Source organism: Actinia tenebrosa, unplaced genomic scaffold (assembly GCF_029948245.1).
Source record: "Actinia tenebrosa isolate PJP-AT-01 unplaced genomic scaffold, QUT_ActTen_1.0 PGA_scaffold15__27_contigs__length_11533743, whole genome shotgun sequence".
Taxonomy (NCBI): Eukaryota; Metazoa; Cnidaria; class Anthozoa; order Actiniaria; family Actiniidae; genus Actinia; species Actinia tenebrosa.
Window position 1 is genome coordinate 2,798,568 of NW_028292575.1, and position 18,822 is coordinate 2,817,389.

An 18,822-nucleotide genomic window follows, 5' to 3' on the forward strand; every position below is an offset into this window, starting at 1 on the left:
GGGGCGAGGGGTGATCGAGGGGATTTCTTGCAGTTATTTTATCATATCAAAGTGGTAGTATACATCTTTTATAATTAGTTCCAAATTGAACTTAAGCAAACTTGTAGGAATTCAGAACTGAAGAAAAGTCGCTTATATGTTATTGTAAAGATTGCACGTTTTTTAGTCATTTTCTTAATGAGTAAAACACTGATATCTTGATTGTATAAATATAACGATTTTAAAAGATTTTAAAAGTCTTTTATGCATGTGATTTCCCCTTAAGGCCTATTTACACGGCACGATTTGCCGCGCTCGACTTGACGTATACGGCAAAATCAGCCCAAAATCGGGTGGTGTAAATAGGCCTTTAAAAGCTCGTACGGAAGTCCATGAGGGATATTGTCGCAAATGAAAAATATTGAGAATTGAAACAGTAAACTTCTCCCAGGAGGTATTTTAAATCAGGAAAACAGAGCCGTAACCAGAACTTTTACAGGGAGGGTGCACATCGAATAAAATCGGACCATTGATCCGGTTTTCATTACCAACTCAGTGGCGTAACTAGGGATCTTGCAGGGAGGTGCACAGGCAATGATTTTCAGAACCAAAAAAAAGGTAAACAAAAAAAAGCAGAACCACGAAAAAAAAAAAAAAAGCAGATGGATGAGTGGACCTTAAGCCGATGGGGGGTTCACGTGCACCCTGGTTACGGCCCTGGAAAATACACTTGATTTTTCCTATCGAGATTGCTTACTTAATTATTAATTTAGAATACGAGTAAAAAGGAATAGGTTAGTCACTCAACGGATGCTGCCAAATTTATAATAATATGCATTAAAGAAATATTATCTGCATAAGATAGGTATTCGAGCCCACCGACAGAAAATAAAAATAAATAAAAAATCGATTCTACTTTGCCATACCCCCGAGACATCCGCAGAGCTGAGGCGTCGTATGGACTTCGGACCTGACGGCGATTAAATCCTTCTGCCCTTGGGTGTACGAATTACGCAAGAAAATGTTCTAGCCGAAGCATCAGGGGAGAGACCAGCCGGCCCCCAGACCATATCGGCTAATCCCTTGCATCTCTGCCACGCACGGAATCGGTTGAAAAATAATTTGTCAAAAAGTCTAGTCTATTTGAGGCATTGTTTTCACGGCTATTGTTATGCTGATTCACCTGGAAACGTGGTCGAGTGAAAAAAACTTGGGAACCATAAAAACTGAATCAAGTCCGGTTGAGCGAAGTTAGTACCTGGATGGGTGACCTGAAACTTATGCGTATTAAAAAAAGTTATTGCATCGCAATGAGCCGAAATTAAGCCATGGGGCTGTTCAATATATCAACAGCACACGGTGAGAGTTTTATTTGATTTTATCGATTTTAAAGCAGAAAAGTGAGGATTCAAAAATACCTATATATTCTTCGTATAATACCCATATAATCTTTGTCTGTCTGTCTCTCGATCGTATTCGCCGTTATTCAACACCGTCAGCATTCTATTTTTGGCAGGAGGTTGGTCTTCCTGTGTTGACGTCATACTTGCGTCAATATCAAAACGCAGCTTGGCTTCGAGAAGGAACAGAGAGAAAATTTAGCTCGATTGAGAGGAAAAAAAATGCCCGGACAAATCTTTAGGACGTGTTGTTGTTGTGATCTAAGAACTGGTGTCATACTTATCGCACTGTTCTCCATGGTAAGTTATCTTTGCTTTTTTACTCCGACGAAGAACTAGCGTCCGAAACGTCAGTAAGTTTTTTCATCTTTTCACGGTGTATAATTTACCTTTTTATCATTACTGTTTCATTAGAAAGAAACACCAACGCAGCTCACACTAGTTTTTAGCTATTTATCTCTTCTAAGTTATCTATATATTGTTTATATCGCAACTTTGGTCGTGAAGTTCTACGAGACTTGATCATGAAGTGTCCCTTGTTTGTCAAGAAGAAGGCTAAAATCGCTCGTCTACTGAATAATTCTTTCATTACGGGACTAAAGTCACCATTTTATCTTATAAATTTGAAGAATTATCGAGATCGTGAATTTTTTTGGTCGTAGGACAACCGAAAGTGAAACAGAACTGTTCGATTTAGTAACTTTACTTTCATATTTGATCTCCATCTGGAAAATGTCCAATTATGTTTAATGGCAAACCGTCAAGCTTAATAAATTATTCGTCGTTTGAAAAGTTGGCTTTCAAATCAAAGTCTATTTATTCACAACTGTTAATTTTTCATCACTATTTTTGTCAGTCACCCGAAAAAATAATAATAAAAGATTGGAAAAATAAAATTGAATATAATATTGCGTTACGAACATAGAATAATACTCTGCATCGACAAAACGTGATTGCTCAAAAGCAATAAAAAAATAACAACTTAAAATTAATTATGAATGCTATAAACTCGATTCTTTGATATGTTTTAGAGAACTATGATGTGACTAAGTGTAGAAAATTTCAGATCGTTTCATTGTTTTGTTTCCGTGTTGTGCGAATCTTATTTTCTAATCGGTAACCTCACCTGAAAAGGCAAAGAAACATAGATATTTTTGCCAAATCAAACCATTTTAGTGTTGTACAAGTTTATAAATTAGATTTGTACATGTTTGAAGTTAATTTGATACATTTTTGTCATTAAATATTTTTTTGAAATTTTGGCCGCCATGTTGGATGATACTATAAACTAATTAGGATTTTGAGACAGCAATTACCACAAATTAGCAAATACCATCTTGTGTACTTCCTAAGAAGGCGCTCGCTCATTGGTTAATTGGAGGTGAATATTGTACAAGCATGTTCTCAAGCTTTCCTTTTCGTCATGCCTTAGCCAATCAGAACCTTGATTTTGAAACGACAATACCACAAACTATTTAGTGAATCGCAATACTAGATATCATCCAGCGAGTTTTCGCCATACATTTACACTAAAATATCGGTAACTTCGTTCGCTCATAGCTCGTTTAAGAAATTCTCGAATGCTGGCAATTTTTTGCTCAGAGTTGTATTATAAGTAGCTCTACATGGTCATAAGGATTGTTTTTTGATTGGAACCAAAAAATACTTTAGCACCAGCAAAATACACGTGTATTTTTCTTATCTTGCATTTTTTAAATATTACTTAAAGGGCCACTTGGACGAAAATCGCTCCAAAATTAAAACTCTTTCATTCGAGCTGGAACTTTGCTGAAATAATCTAGAATACAGTAAGAACCACCCACTGGAATATCTTTTTGATATTCGAAAGGAAAGGGCCAAAATTTTACGATTCATTTTCGTCCGCCATTAATTTCTTTGAATCACAGAATTCGACTCAAGAAGACTGGCACGAGTACTTATGACGTCATTTACTCAACCCAAACCAAAACATTGGTGGGTAATGTATGTGCCATGTTCGTAAAACTCGGTTTATTTGGTTTATTCAGAAAATATATAATGTTTCATTCGGTTTCCTAACTACTATATGACCAAATAATGTCTAGGCGCTGAAATTTTTCAGTTTCAATAATACTGACGATCATAATTCGAAAATTTCAATACATCTCGGCACGCCAAGAATCACAACAAAGTAGGACGCATGGACGAGATTCTAGCGGTTCCATCGCGCGAAGTGACTGAGATATTCGGGATTTATTCGAATCATTTTAAGGATAACAATTTTTCAAGGCATATTTACATACGAGGGCAAAGAGCAACCCCACAATTTGTGTCCGCGAGACATCCGACACAATGAAAGAAAAATCTACGAGCTGAGTGACAGACGCCGCTGTCGCGCGAGTAATAAATAAGAAACCTTTGACATGTTCTATTACAAAGATGATATTAGATAATCGTATGTTTGTACCTATTCAATGCATAATAAACATTTTGAAGCAAATAATAACCGTTCTGTAGTAAATCAGCTAGGAGAATTACGAGCTCACATTCTAAATTATTCGGCACGTAGATCTAAGTATATTGTCACAAGTCTTTATATCACAACGCAGAATTCAAAAGGCAATCGGTTGTTTTCATAACATCAATCACTATTAGATTACATTGAAACTTCAAATTTAAGATCTTTATATCATGGACAGTACGTAGCAAATACAAATAATGAAATGAACGTAAGGAATTTTTATGAAAACCTCTTCCCAAGCATTGCTTCTTCTTCTAGTTCGGCTTCATCTCCATACATTATAACTTATGGTTCTAACTCTTCAGGATTGACAAAGCGAGCGTCCAAAGGAGTTTCCATCATATTTGAAGAGGTATCAAAGGTTTAAAAAAAGTCTGTTTAGAGATTCTTTTCACGATAACGCGTTTAAAACATCAAATAAACTTCAGGTAATCTAACAAGAAATGTATAGTCAAAACGACGCTAACATGACGGTGTTGAGTAAATGACGTCACAGCGTAAAACTGCTGTACATAATGACTCGTTGGCCGTGACACAAAGAAATTAATGGCGGACGAAAATAAATCGTAAAATTTTGGTCCTTCCCTTTCGAATATTAGAAAAATATTTCAGTGAGAGGTTCTTAATGTGTTCAAGATTACTTCAGCAAAGTTCCAGCTCGAATGAAAGAGTTTTAATTTTGGAACGATTTTCGTCCAAGTGGCCCTTTAAATATTAGGATTGTATAGACACGGCTAAAAAACCGCTGATTGGCTAATTTAAATCTCAACTGAGAGTGCGTATGGTTTACCGCTGATTTTATCGCAGGCGCTCTGACAAAATGGCGGACCGAGGAAAGGATTCCTGTCGAGCATTTTTCCTTCCGAAAATCGCAGTTTTTATCTCAAACACCTTGATCATATGCCGTAGTTTATCAAGAAAACGATACAAGCGAGTAACACGATGCCCGGTAGATGGTAAATTGTCAAGTTTTCAGTCTGATTCGGACAAAAACAAGTCATCGATAAGCTTACTTTGATAAAAAGACAGAGAAGGAATGTAATTATTGTTTTCTTGTTCCAAGTCTATTTCAAGATTCTGAACTTGAAAAGCTCATCGATTGTCAAGATAATCAAGTAAATATAGTCATGGATGCTGTAAATTTTGAAATTCGTAATAAAAGTTATAGGTGAACATGCTTTTACCCCAATTATGATGTAAAATACCTTACTTATAAATTCTGGTACTCGCAAATTTTCAACAAATTTCAATAACGTGAGGTAAAATCATAGATATGCCTTCGCTTGGGAATTTCCCAAACGAAAAACACAACAAAAAGCAAAAAAAAGCAACAACAACAATAACAATAAATTATTCAAACAGTTTCATAAGTTTCAAGACGATTTTGAACACAGACTGAAGTTGCTGTTAAAAGGCTAGTTTAATCACCTCCTGGTTTACAATTAAATATTTTCATCACTATTAAAAGGAATCAAATGCAAATTAGAGTCTATATTAGGATATCTCCAGTCATATTACTTTCATTTCAGTTCAATAAGTTCATATATTATAAATGAAAAGAAAAAAACAACCCCATAATATTATAATATACTGATTATGTCTAGTGTGGAGGTAAACTCCTTTGATTAAAAAGGGAAAATATTTTGTTTAGTGCTATAGCTGTAAAGTGGGAGTAAGGTTGTGTATAACTGTGAGCTGTTGTATAGTTTGGTTCAGGTCTTGTTTTCTTTAAAAATCTTTATACAGGTGAATACCAAAACCAAAACAATGTTAAACAATGTCAAAAATGACTTTTTTCTCAATTTCTAGCTTTTCAAGGTTTTTTCAGTTGTATCCCAAACCTGCTATTTACATAGTAATGTATTTCTCTATATAAGCACTTTGCAGCATTGAAAATAGAAAAGTCTTTCTGAATTTTTTGTGTTAAGTCATTATGTGTAAAGGCCTTCACTATTTTGACTGCAGAAGCCTTGCCATGTGAATTGTCCTCAGTGTTTATTTTACAAAAGTAAAGAACCAAAGAAGATAGATTTTCCATCTACCATTCATACAAATGTATATATATATAGTTTAAAAGGTATACTGTTGAGAAGACCATATAGAAAATAGAAATATGTACTGTTTAATAAACGAGCAGGAGTGTTTTATCGGGTATAAAACACGAGGCGTAGCCGAGTGGTTTTAGACCCGATAAAACACGATCTGCGAGTTTATTAAACGGCTTAAAAAACTCCTGGTGTATGTTCTCATACTGTACCGAATTCTTTACGAAATGAACCAAGTTTGATAGAGAAAATCCAAGTTAAAGTTTATGCAAATGAAGACGAATCTATATCAGATATAAAACCTCCTTCATGGTCATGATTTCTATTGTGTTTCCTTCATGAATTATTAATGAGTTTTTTAAGTATATATGGTAAAATTCCTGAACTCAGTTGGGCAATTCTGAGGTTTTTCATGAAAATGTTCACTTCATGGTAGCAGCTAGATATTTATTCTTTACAATGCTTCATAAGTATACCTTATGTATAAATCTTAAAATTCCATTGTTTTGGTACACAAGATCAGTAGATTAGATGTTTCTTTAGAGTGTGGTTATATCCTAGTCAAATTTAAAATTTAAAACTTAAAAAATTCAAAACTTTAAAATGGAAGTATACATTTTGTGTGACTCTAAGTCAATGTTATTTCTTTTCAGTTCCAGGTTTTATTTCTTGAAACAGCTCATATATTGACTATGTATTAAACTCTTTTGGAATAGATCATTGGTTAACTACAGAAGTGAGATATAATTGTGTTTCATTTATTATGTTTGTCAGAATGATGATATCATTTGGAATAAATAGAAAAAAGAGTTACAGTCACCTTTCACAATGCATTTAAATCAGTTTTGATTGCATAAAGTATTACAGTTTACAAGAGGCTAAAAAAGGAGACTTTCATTTTTAAAAAAAGTTTTACTTTCAAAACAAAACAAACAAAAATAAATAAAATAAAGTAAAGCTTTAACTAGTCCTAGACCTAAATCTGAAATGCTTCTAATGAGTGATAAGAGTATGAGCATGAGTCCTCTTTGTAGTAACTGAATTTTTTTTTGAAATATTATAAAAATATAAAAAGGAATTTAGAGGTTCATCCCATTGTATGTGTATAAATTATTTATAGGCTAGGCTTTAATTTCATGCTTGTTCTGATTTCATAGCATCATATTCTGTCTTACCAATAATGCAGAATAGATTAAGGTTAAAGTAGAAATATCCAGTAACCACCTTTGTGGCATGATTAATATTCAAGATAATTTTATATAAAAAAAGGCTAAACTAATTAAGTGATCCACTTGTTTTGTAAAGTAAAGTAAAGTACCTATATTTAACGTCGGTGGTTAATGTTATAAAAATAGGTAAACTCAAAAAAAAAAATTATTGAATAGGTCATTTTGGAAGCACCCAGAGATTTTTTTAAATTTACCTTCTGAAGTGAAATCTAGCTGTGTTGAGTAATAATTTTGTATATATATATCAAAAATTAAACACTTGAAACTTAAAAACTTAAAAGTTATCTCGACAAAAAGCAAATGTCAGTTTCGATATTTAGTAGAAGAAACAATAACAAACATTTTCACAAAGCTAGGAGCTTAAGTTTGTTGATCTATAATTAGCTTACATAAGCAATTTATGGTGGAAATTTTCGGAGGCAATAACATTACAACTTATTACTATTGGAAACATCTTTATTGAAATAATTCCATTTGTATCATAAATCTGATTTAAAGTATAGCAAATCTTGTCACATTTGAAAGGTTAGAATGGCAATGATGGACTATTGATCGTACGAAGAATTTTCCCTCGAATGCCGCAGGTATCTCGTTGAAGGCTTCATGTGCAAGAAAGGAAAAAATGAAAATTGTTTCGATGCTCATCCTTGGAATCAGGTGCTCATTTGATATGTTGTAGAATGACGAATAATGAACAAAATATCAAAATCTTGAGCTTAAGTATGTTGTTCTGACCTTAAGTCATCTCAAAATACAAAGATGGTTTGCAACGATTTTTGCCATGACTCTCAATATTGTTGCCCCAAAACAGCATCGTTACCATGATGACCAATGAGTCAATATTCTTTCAAAGACCATGGACATGTTCAATAGGGTCTACAGATTTATCTGCTTGCTCTCGATCTCCAATCAAAGTCAAACTGAAACGCTGGGAGTCATTGGAAATATAAGCATTTTGAAGCACGGGAAACAGTCACGCGTCCGCCATCTTGTTTTCATGAATTTTGGCACATGCGCAGCAGTTTTTTAGCCGTGTCGATCGATTGTATACAGTCTTAATAGCTACGAAGGCTATATGTACACATGAATGCAGTCAAATATGATAAACTGATATACTATAATGACTTACAATGGTAACTGGTTAGGACTTCGTGTGTGTATTCAATACAGGATTAGTCTTGCTGTGGCAGCCGGGTATTCTATAGAGACTCCAAAACCACAAATTCCTCGTTAAGGAATTTAAGATAAGCAAAATTTTAGTCATAAGAGTTATATCATTTCAAGTTTATTCATCAGAATAGCGAATGTGCATATAATATCCAGATTACATCATTCCCATAAATAAGCTGATGGTGTATCAAAATTAATATGCTCCTCTCTGATTGGCTAAGTAAGTATTGGTCTAATATCGATATACACCACTAATAATAGCAAAAAATCACAGTTGTTTATTAGACTGATAGGTTAATATTAAAATAATTAGATCTCTCGCCCTACACCATTCAGGCTATAGAGTCTAAACTTGCCTATAGATCACATGGCACTGTGCCAATGTTTCATCAATTGTGTCCAAAACAATGGCTATTACTAGTTTGTAATTAGAAAAGAAATGAAAAGCTTGCTTGCTGTGGTGCGTTTTGTGAAGTAATGTACTCTGCCAATCCCTGCTTTATGACTTCACACAGTACATGTTTCTGTTTCTGTTTTCTTGTGTGTAATAGTCCTTTGAAAAAAGATTGATAAGATGAGCAGGATATGTAATTTTCATGTTTTCGCTCACGCTGATTGGTCGAAAACTGTGCTTTATTAGTTAACTGAGCACAGTGCTAATGCCATCCTTGCGCATGAAGTGCTCTACATGCTGTGACAGTCTTTCTTTTTGCGTAAATAAATTCAATACTAAAAAAATTAGTAGCTATATAATAAAACAAATAAAACAGATTTTTCCATGTTCCATTCAGTAATAAAGCACTTAGTAAATGCCTTACTCTTCTTTCATGCTTACGCCACTTCCTGCGTGTTTTATTACTGAACGGAGCATGGAAAAAGCTGTTTTATTTGTTAATTAAACAAACAGTAGTTGTAACTGTGGCTATATTTTGTTAGGGTATTGCTGCTATAAATATCTATACTGGAGTTGGTGCAGTACTTGAACTCAAGCATCTTCAGCCAAAAATTGACCATGAAGAGAAAGATCAACTTCCTATTCCATGGAAGTACTATGATGGTAAGATAAAATTTAATACTTTTATAGTACACTCAACAAAATTACTTGACTCTGATTGGTCGAGAGGAGTACAATTATAGTGTTAATTGTACTCCTCTCGTACAATTTGGAATTAATAGACACTCGACTAAATGCTCGTGCAATTACAAGAACTTTCAAAACATTACTCGTGTCTATTAATTCCAAATTGTACTCGAGATCATGGATTTTCTATACAAATCAGGATAATATGACCTACTTAACATGGTCCTGGTTTCATTTAAAACAGTGTTGCTTTTTCCAATGTCTACTAATCGGTTATGCCTCATGTTTACACCACATCAATCAAATATGAAATGTACTGATTGTTTGAAAATGCTGTCCAAAGTGGAGTGTTTTGAAAAAGATCTGATCTAAGTCACATTTAACCTACCAAACCATGGTTTTTTCAAAATGATTGTTTTCACTTTAAACTCCAATTTGGAAATAGGTAGCCTGGAAATGAGACTAATACTTCATACCATACTTATTTAAACAACCTGTAATAGAATCATTTTCAATGAAACAATGTTATTTGGTCCTTATAGTTTGTCCTTGACTTAAACCCCAGCCCAGGCAGCTATACCAACAAGAGTGTGACAAGCCGAATTAATCTCGGTCATTCCTTTTTTCTGACTCAACATTGTTAAAAATGACCACACTGGTCAAAATGTTGATGCACTGGTCAAAATGACCAGCAAAGCACAAATTTGTTGGACAAGTTGCAATTCTGAGTTCAAGTTCCATTGTCTGATGTCCAGCCGTTGTTTTAAGTCTGGGCAATAAATAGTGAGGCAGAGGACTATGGATCAAATCTACTTGCGCATTATGTTTTTTCCAGTTAAAGCCAAATGTCATTCCCTAGAGTATCATTTCTTAGTTTAACTGTTGCCAATTAGAAGACACATGAAATGGATACAACTCCAACAGAGAATCGTATTCACAGGGGAATGAAATATGGTCTGAATTGAGAAAACATTTTGCCTTAGTGGATTTGGTCTGGGTACGATGCAAACTCCGTGGTAACTGTCTTTAGTGTTGCTTCCAGACCTCCTGTGTCTCACCACTTATGGATCCTGTCAATCTCATGTATTTTGTTCTTATTTTTATTTACAGACACCATCAACCTTGGTTGGTCCAATATTGCCTTTTTTGCATCCGACTTGATAATAAGTGTCGTGCTGTTGATTGGTGCGCTTCAGGTATGCTCTACCACACTCTTAGAAACCCTCACATTAAATTTTGTTTTGCAATAAGCCTTTTCATAGTTTAGAATTGATTCCACTGCGCATGCGATTTTATCCCGAATTTCTCACCTTCTTTTGTTTAATCAAGAACAAAAGAAGGTTTAGACAAAAGATGGTGAGAAATTCGGGATAAAATCGCATGCTCAGTGGAATTGATTCTTAAACTATGAAAAGGCTTATTCAATTAAAGAATCATAAAAATATTTTCCACATTTGATACTCTGATCAAAATAATAATAAATAATTATTATAAAATGGATTTATAAAGCACCTATCCATAGCCATTTAAAAAAAAAACAGAATTGCAGCTATGAAATTAACAAGAAAAAGCAGTTTCAACATGCAAGTAGGTTTTAGTATTTGATTTAAAAGATGGATATAATTGTAGAAAGAGTCGTTATCGATGAAAGAAGAAAGTCCTAAAAAGTAAAATATTTTTCAAATTTTCAGATTTCAAAAATAGTTTTTCAATTTTCAATGCTTTTCATAGAGTGTATGCACCAAGCGAGTGATGTGTGTTTTTGATACTCTTATCAAATGTTTTTTGAGCAATCAAAGTACATGTTATATGTAACATTTTATAAACGATAGAATTTATTTTATTTTAGTTTAGTTTGAGTTTCCTGTGGTGCTGGGCCTCGGCATCCGTACCACAGGAAACCCACTGATGATTGTATTTGAAAACTTCTAATATGTATTGTATGTTGACATGTGATTGCAGCGTCACAAGTGCCTCCTGACTACATGGATGGTTTGGACATTAGTCGGCCTCGCTTATCACCTTTCTGTGTCCATCTTTTTCTTGAGCATCTGGAAAGGAGTAAGTGAATACCTAGCCAGATCTACCTCCCCCTGACCTGATCTACCTCCCCCTGACACCAACCTAATCTCCCTTCCCCTGACGCCAACCTGATCTACCTCCCCCTGACGCCAACCTGAGCTACCTCCACCTGACACCAACCTGATCTACCTCCCCCTGACACCAACCTGTTCTACCTCCCCCTAACGCCGAACTGACATGCTCATACAGATACCCTCTCGAACCCTTTAAATCATAGGGAAGGTATGTTATTTTCTTGAACTACGCAAATACTCTCCTCAGACTCTCTCTCAATCCCTCTCCATAGAAGAGGTATGTTCTATATACAGTACCCTCTGAAAACCCTGCCCACCTCTTTTGAAATTCCAAGGAGTATATATTCTAATCAGAGACTTTTTCTTGTGTTATTTCATATTTATTGCTTATTTAGTGTTTTCTGATTCTCAAAGGTGCCGACGTTTGGCTATACTATGATTATTGACCTCATCATTGCAGTAAGTTGTCTGTTATCATGTCGTAAAATCTTTAGTTAAACTATCAGGTGGCATCTCTTGATCGTATTAGGGTGGTATAGCCGTTTATTGAACATCTTGCCTATGGTAGTGTAATAGCAGCAGGGCTAAAACTATACAATGGCTGGCCAAGATTAGCACTTCCCGCCAAACAACTCTTATTCTCATCCTCATGACTGGACACATTGACTGGACACATGTTGATAAGTGTGATGTGGTTGACCTTCATTTCCAGCCATTTCCAGCCGTGATATTTACACCTGAGTGGACTGGTATTTCTTATTTTTAATATCCCTTAAAAATATGTTGAACCATGTTATTTCTGCATAGCCGTGCTGTTTGATTGGTATGCTTATAGATCACTAATTTATCTTTAAAGGTATACTTCCTTCTTGTTGTGTACTCCTTCAAACAAGAAATCATCAACCAAGAAAGAAACCCTAGAATCCCCCTGGTGATGGTATGTTATAATCGTATATGATTGTTAAAATGTTTCTATCTGGCATGGGATGATAATGGTAGTGATGATATAGAATGCGAGCTAAGTCCCTCTATTTCCCTTGGTCACTGTCCATCTGTTAGTCTCCTACACAGCCGCTATTAGTGTCGTCACGCAACGCTCACTCGTAGGAGACTATCCATCTGTCTGTCCGTGTCGATTGGTTGAGGAAGATTGGTTACGAGTCAAAAGCCCCTAGGGGAGAGGGCTGGGGAGGATGGACAGTGACCAAGGGAAATAGAGGGACTTAGCTTGCAGTCTAGTGATGATGATGATTGTGATGATGGGGATGTGATGGTGGTGGTGATGATAATGATGCTGATGGTAATGATGGTAATGATGGTAATGATGATAATGATGATGACATTCTGAAGATGGAGTTAATCATGATCATTATGATATTAATGATAATGATAATAATGATGATAATAAGATGATTAATAAATTGATGATTATAAGTTTCAGTTAAAAGATTCAATAATATTTTTTCAACAAATAAGCAGAAATCTAAACATACATATTAAGTAATGTGTACATGTAGGTATAATGATAATAAATTCTGCACTATTACTGTAATAATAACTAATAATATTTAATAATTAATAATATTAATTTACCTTGCGCTCTATTACCCTGATGATGGAGAATTGGTTGATACAAAACATCTATAATGATAATATAAGTAATGATGATGATGATAAAAATCTACTAACTTTAGCTGTTGTATCACAGCGTGGGACAATCACAACAGAGCTAGGCTCCAAACTAGGTGAAAGCCCAAAGATCAAATTAGAATTTAGTAGTTGATTTTTGAGGAGGGAGGAAAACTGGAGAATCCGGAGAAAAACCCTCAAAGCACAGGATAGAACCAACAAACAACTCTACTCACATACTACATCGAGATCGGCAGGACTCGAACTCGGGCCGCATTGGTGAGAGGCGGTGCATTGGCAGTGCACGCCACCGGTGCTTCCCATAAATGATGATAATAATAATAATAATAAAAACAACCATAATAATAATGATAATGGCATCAAATGAATAAATAGTGTTCCATTTAGTAAATATTAAGCGATTGGACAACTAAGCAAAATATCATGATTTGTTTGTTGCAAGTGAGTAATTATTTGCCAATGCCGAAGAAATAACCAAGTTCAATAATTGTCTTATCATTCAAATATTTTTTTCCATTTGTTTTTGTTCTTTGGTTGTTTTGTTTTGCTTGGGAAGCGAGCCATACTGATAAATGCAACGTTACTGTGCATTAGCATGTTATCTCCAGCAAAATGGCTTTGCATCATAATGTGCATAAGCACAATATTATTTATAGGCTGTTACTGCAGTTATATCAGCCAATCAAAATGATGGAAAGAATAATTTAAGTGATAACACTAGATATTGCAACTAGAGTAAACCTTCCAAGATAAAAGAGACCAGACATGTCGAGAATGATCTTTCATTCTTATTGTATTTAATTACAGACGGCTGGCCAACCCATCCAAGGATTCTCCTACCCACCAACAGGGGTAAATCCCTATCAACAGGCCCCTCCTCCATACATGTACCCAGCGTCAAATCCTCCACCCTATGCCCAGTGTGCACCGGCAGGGGCTCCACCAGCCAATGAACAGAAAGTACCTTTGTAATGGCTTGTAATTCCTTTAGTAACAATCTGTAGTCTCCCAATAATCGTTTACACCTGTGTTTTTTTTTACCTCATTACCATAAGAGGATTTATTGTTTATCTAGAGGATAGGGGGCTCTACGGCAATACTATTTTTGTGTTACTCAGGGCACTTTCCATTAAGTCCAACCGACAGGTCCAAGTACTCAAATGGTACATTTTGGTTCTTATTAGTTTTTAGAACTTCATCAACCAGTTCTATAGAACTAATGCATACCATTTAAGAACTGGTGGCTTGGACTGGTCAGTAGGACCTAATGGAAAATGCCCTCAGTGTCTGTCCCGTTCTTCTTATCTTTGATGCCCCACCTGAAAACAAAGTGATCCTAAGTGTTGTAGTTTCCTTTCTGTCTATCCTTCTAACTTAATGCTCACTATATATCTATTTTACTTCAAACAATAGTGCACATGTTTTAGAGCAGATACAGTGAACTGTCTAATTTGGTAGGGCAGGACTTAAAATAACGGCCCGACATCTGACAATGTCTGTCCAGAATTGGGAGTTTTCTGTTCAATTCTTTACCTTCCTGGTCGTTTTGACCAGTAATATTGAGAAAGGTATGACTGAGATAAAACTTATTTGGTCGGCCATCATGATTGGCGACTTAGCTGCAGTTATTTTAAGCCCTGATAGCCTAAACCATGTTAGGAGATTTTCACTCACAAGTGTCCTAAAATACATCTTTGAAATGGACTGCATTTAGTTTAGAAACCAGCATGGGTACTCATGTGTCAGTGTGCTTTTATATTATTCTCATCAGAATCTAAAGATTAGATGACTAGTTGGCAAGTATTTACAAAAAATATTGCATTGATAGCAAAATAAAACCAACTTCCTTTGTAAGGTTAATAAGATATCATTTTTTCAACAAAACCAATCCAAGCAAGCTCCTCAGCTTTTAGACTTCCCATGCATATTCTTCCCATTTTAACTTTAAAATGTGCAATATTATGTAAAACACCTAAATTCTTTATATATCATGGTGTGAACTTAAAGAAAAAAACTTACTAACAACTATTTGTGGGATGAAAAAAAAAAAGTTATACTGATTACGAAGATTCAGTGATTTGTATTTTTGAACATCTTCAAGCAGGCTGATTTAAGTCGTTTATAGGCCCTAGCACTTTATTTTACATATGTGTGTTATTATTTTGTATAACGATTGCAATAACCAAGTCTTATAATAAAACATGACATCAACTCTGATGTCGATAAACCAATTATAATTTGTAAACGCTGGATAACAGTCTTGTGTTTTAAAAAATATCAAGGATTCAAAGATCAATTTCAAAAGAGGTAAGGAAGATATTTCCTATCCATCCATATCTATACTAGCCTATCTTAACCCATCCCATTTCATTCTTCCATCCATTCACTTACCATCCATCCATACCTATACTGGCCTATCTTAACCCATCCCATTTCATTCTTCCTTCCATTCACTTACCATTCATCCATCCATCCATATCTATACTAGCCTATCTTAACCCATCCCATTTATCTATGCTAGCCTATCTTAACCCATCCCATTTCATTCTTCCTTCCATTCACTTTCCATCCATCCATATCTATACTAGCCTATCTTAAAACATCCCATTTCATTCTTCCTTCCATTCCCTTACCATCCATCCATCCATTTCTATACTAGCCTATCTTAACCCATCCCATTTCATCCTTCCATTCACTTACCATTCATCCATCCATCCATATCTATACTAGCCTATCTTAACCCATCCCATTTATCTATACTAGCCTATCTTAACCCATCCCATTTCATTCTTCCTTCCATTCACTTACCATCCATCCATCCACCCATATCTATACTAGCCTATCTTAAAACATCCCATTTCATCCTTCCTTCCATTCACTTACCATTCATCCATCCATATCTATACTAGCCTTTCTTAACCCATCATTCTTCCATCCATTCACTTACCATCCATCCATCTATGCATCCCTCTATTCCATATTTTTGGCGGCATTTTTTAAATCATCATCAACAAAAAAATCCATTCTTCCATCCATTCACTTACCATCCATCCATCTATGCATCCCTCTATCCCATATTTTTAGCACATTTTTTAATCGTCATCAACAAAATAGCTATGTTTCACGATTTCTTTGATTTCAGACCCAATCCACTTACTATAGGCGTAATTACTACCAATTCAGATCACGTCACTCCCTTGAGAATACGATTCTTTGTTCTAGTTGTATCCATACATTCATGTGTCTTCTCATACGCTACCATTAAACGAATTATCGCGACCCTCCTATAAGTTTGTTCGAGAGAGAGCCGCCAATATAGACCCGCGCGCGTATTGTCGGCTCAGAATTACCGCGCGTGATTGGCTCATGAGATTTGATTGACGGCGAAAACAGCACTTTTTTGGTATCTCAGTCTGGTTTGTGAATGCAACGGTTTACATTGGAATCTCGACATCGATGGCGGAAAATTTATTTTTTACATGTTTTACATCCTTTTTTTACAACTTTGATCTTCACAACTTATTTCCTGACTTGTGATACATGATATGCTGTTCCTACGCTTTCTGCTACAGGTGAGTGAAAAACAACGCCAAATATTGGTTTTCATGAAAGAAAACTCGACTTTTAGAAGTTATTTCATGACAAAAATAGTTGTAAAATCATATAAATTCTCTTATTAACTATTTGTTTTACAAAGTAGAGTAATAAAATTAATCCTAGTGTTAAAAGTACAATCAAAACAGGTAAAACTTACGAAAAATCTTCTTTTTTGCGAAAACTCAAAAACTCGGCAATTTTCCAGAAACCGTTGTTAGGGTGACCACTGTTAGGTAGTGAGAATTTCAAACGAACCAGGCTTTTTCATCGCTTTTTTCTTCATTTTAATATTTAAAAATAGGAGGATCGCGATACAAAACTTATTGCGATTTTGAGCCGACAATACGGGTTTATATTGGTGGCGTTGTAAGAAAATATATTCCGTATTGGCCTTCGCGACTACGGCTAATACGGAATATATTTTCTCCCAACTAGCCGCCAATATAAACCCGTATTGTCTCAAAATCGCAATAAGTTATAAGAATTAACAATCAAGGGAATAATCCATGGCCTGAATTTGGAAAACATTAGAACAAGTGTATTTATCGTATAGTGGTGAACATTACTCTCTTATCTCATATTTTCTACACGTTTTAAACCATTGTTCCAGATAGTTAATCAGCACTTGTGCCTTTAACATGTTTCCTCCCAAACCAAAATGACGAGCGTCGTAACTTCTGATTCCTCGAGTCAATTGTCCTGAGTCCAGAATAGCTATTCTCTTTGTTTTCAGGTATGTACTCATTTCTGCATTGAATCTTTTCCACTTCGTAAATAATTCATTGATATCTGATCTTAGAAAGTTCTCTATCCCATGAAGGTTATGCCAGATTATTTTGGGCCATCCATTACCACTATTGGTTACCATGTCAACAATAGGCCCAACATACTTATCAATGACGTGTTTGCTATTATGGCGCATGTGCAGTCCCACATTCAATACCACAACTGATCCTGTTTTGTTTAACAACTTTCTCACAGCATTTTTAGCTCTAGGAAGCAACTGCACGTTATATGCTTCTTCTAGATTAATCCTGAAATTAGTTTTGCCGCCACAAACTGGCGGTAGTTCTTCCCAACGACGAGCGATAGAAACATGACAATTAAACTTTCCTGCGTCTATGAATTGTAACTCCCCCGAACACTTTTCGCGTTGCTTTGGTTTCATCTTGATGTTCAATGCGCCCATTGCGGTGTTATTGGTCAGAATCAATGCTAATGCCGTGAAAATATGTCGAGTTAATGAGTCACCAACAAACAACATTTCAGAAATATGTTGTGTAAAAAACTTACACGCTTCTGCATGTTTAAAATCCCTCATCCTACACTTATCATGGTTGGTTTTCCATTGTGCGAGTTCCGCAGGCAAATACTTCCTAAAATCTGTACAGTTCTTACAACTGCAATATTCAGGCGTGCTTCCACATCGACCTTTATCTTCATTACAACAAGGCTGTGTGCTGTATGCATCGCAGACAGATCCCGCTTTTCTTGCTTTAGGAGTAGGTGGATATTTCCTTCCACACCTTCCATCTGATCTTGTAAATGTTCTTGGAAACCCTTGGTATTCGTAAATGTATTCATCCATTTTGATGCGCTTTTGAACATCTTCTGGGCTTAAATCGTCCTTCAAAGACCAGCTTCCATTAGTCAAACACGGTAATATCTGATGACATTCGTCCTCGCTGAGGTATTCCGGTTTTATTGTCGCGTGTTGACTCTCGTATGTGATTTTTTTGTCTTCTTTCGTTTGATAGTTGATTCGACTTACACAGTCCATGTGATAAATAAATTGATAGCACACAATAAAGGACAAAAAAATCAGTGTAATCTTGAAAATCTTGAAAAGCATCTTTGTTTCTGATAAATATTACTAAATGAAATCACCAGCATCACAGAAACCACCTATATCATATGTACATTAGCTAGTCACAAACCCGGTACTGGAAACTTCGAGACGACTTCTTCTTCCTCCTCTAGAGCACAGAAGATGATGCATTTAATATGTCAGCCTACAAATTACTCCCGAGGAGATGTTCAACCATACATTCAACAAGCAATGACTTCCCAAGGGA

At 35.4% G+C, this 18,822-nt stretch overlaps 3 protein-coding genes across 3 annotated transcripts in view; 1 reads left to right on the top strand and 2 right to left on the bottom strand.

The window, feature by feature from the left end:
- Nucleotides 1-18,822, bottom strand: part of LOC116299159 (S-methyl-5'-thioadenosine phosphorylase) — a 182,933-nt gene that overhangs the window by 135,497 nt on the left and 28,614 nt on the right. The gene's annotated exons all lie outside the window — the stretch shown is intronic.
- On the top strand, nucleotides 1,524-15,381 carry LOC116293083 (uncharacterized). The gene is made up of 7 exons (XM_031700479.2): nucleotides 1,524-1,679; nucleotides 9,260-9,380; nucleotides 10,515-10,600; nucleotides 11,367-11,465; nucleotides 11,915-11,959; nucleotides 12,357-12,437; nucleotides 13,958-15,381. Exons 1-7 carry the CDS (start codon nucleotides 1,602-1,604, stop codon nucleotides 14,120-14,122), a joined length of 675 nt encoding a protein of 224 aa, XP_031556339.1. The 5' UTR covers nucleotides 1,524-1,601; the 3' UTR covers nucleotides 14,123-15,381.
- On the bottom strand, nucleotides 14,177-18,814 carry LOC116293082 (uncharacterized). The gene has a single exon (XM_031700478.2). The coding sequence runs from the start codon at nucleotides 18,597-18,599 to the stop codon at nucleotides 17,310-17,312; it is 1,290 nt and encodes a 429-aa protein (XP_031556338.1). The 5' UTR covers nucleotides 18,600-18,814; the 3' UTR covers nucleotides 14,177-17,309.

Coding starts and splice junctions, on each gene's coding strand:
- LOC116293083 (XM_031700479.2), top strand. CDS start 1,602: ATGCCCGGACAAATCTTTAGGACGTGTTGTTGTTGTGATCTAAGAACT. Junction 9,381..10,514: donor TCCATGGAAGTACTATGATG/GTAAGATAAAAT, acceptor TTTTATTTACAG/ACACCATCAACCTTGGTTGG. Junction 12,438..13,957: donor CTAGAATCCCCCTGGTGATG/GTATGTTATAAT, acceptor ATTTAATTACAG/ACGGCTGGCCAACCCATCCA.
- LOC116293082 (XM_031700478.2), bottom strand. CDS start 18,599: ATGCTTTTCAAGATTTTCAAGATTACACTGATTTTTTTGTCCTTTATT.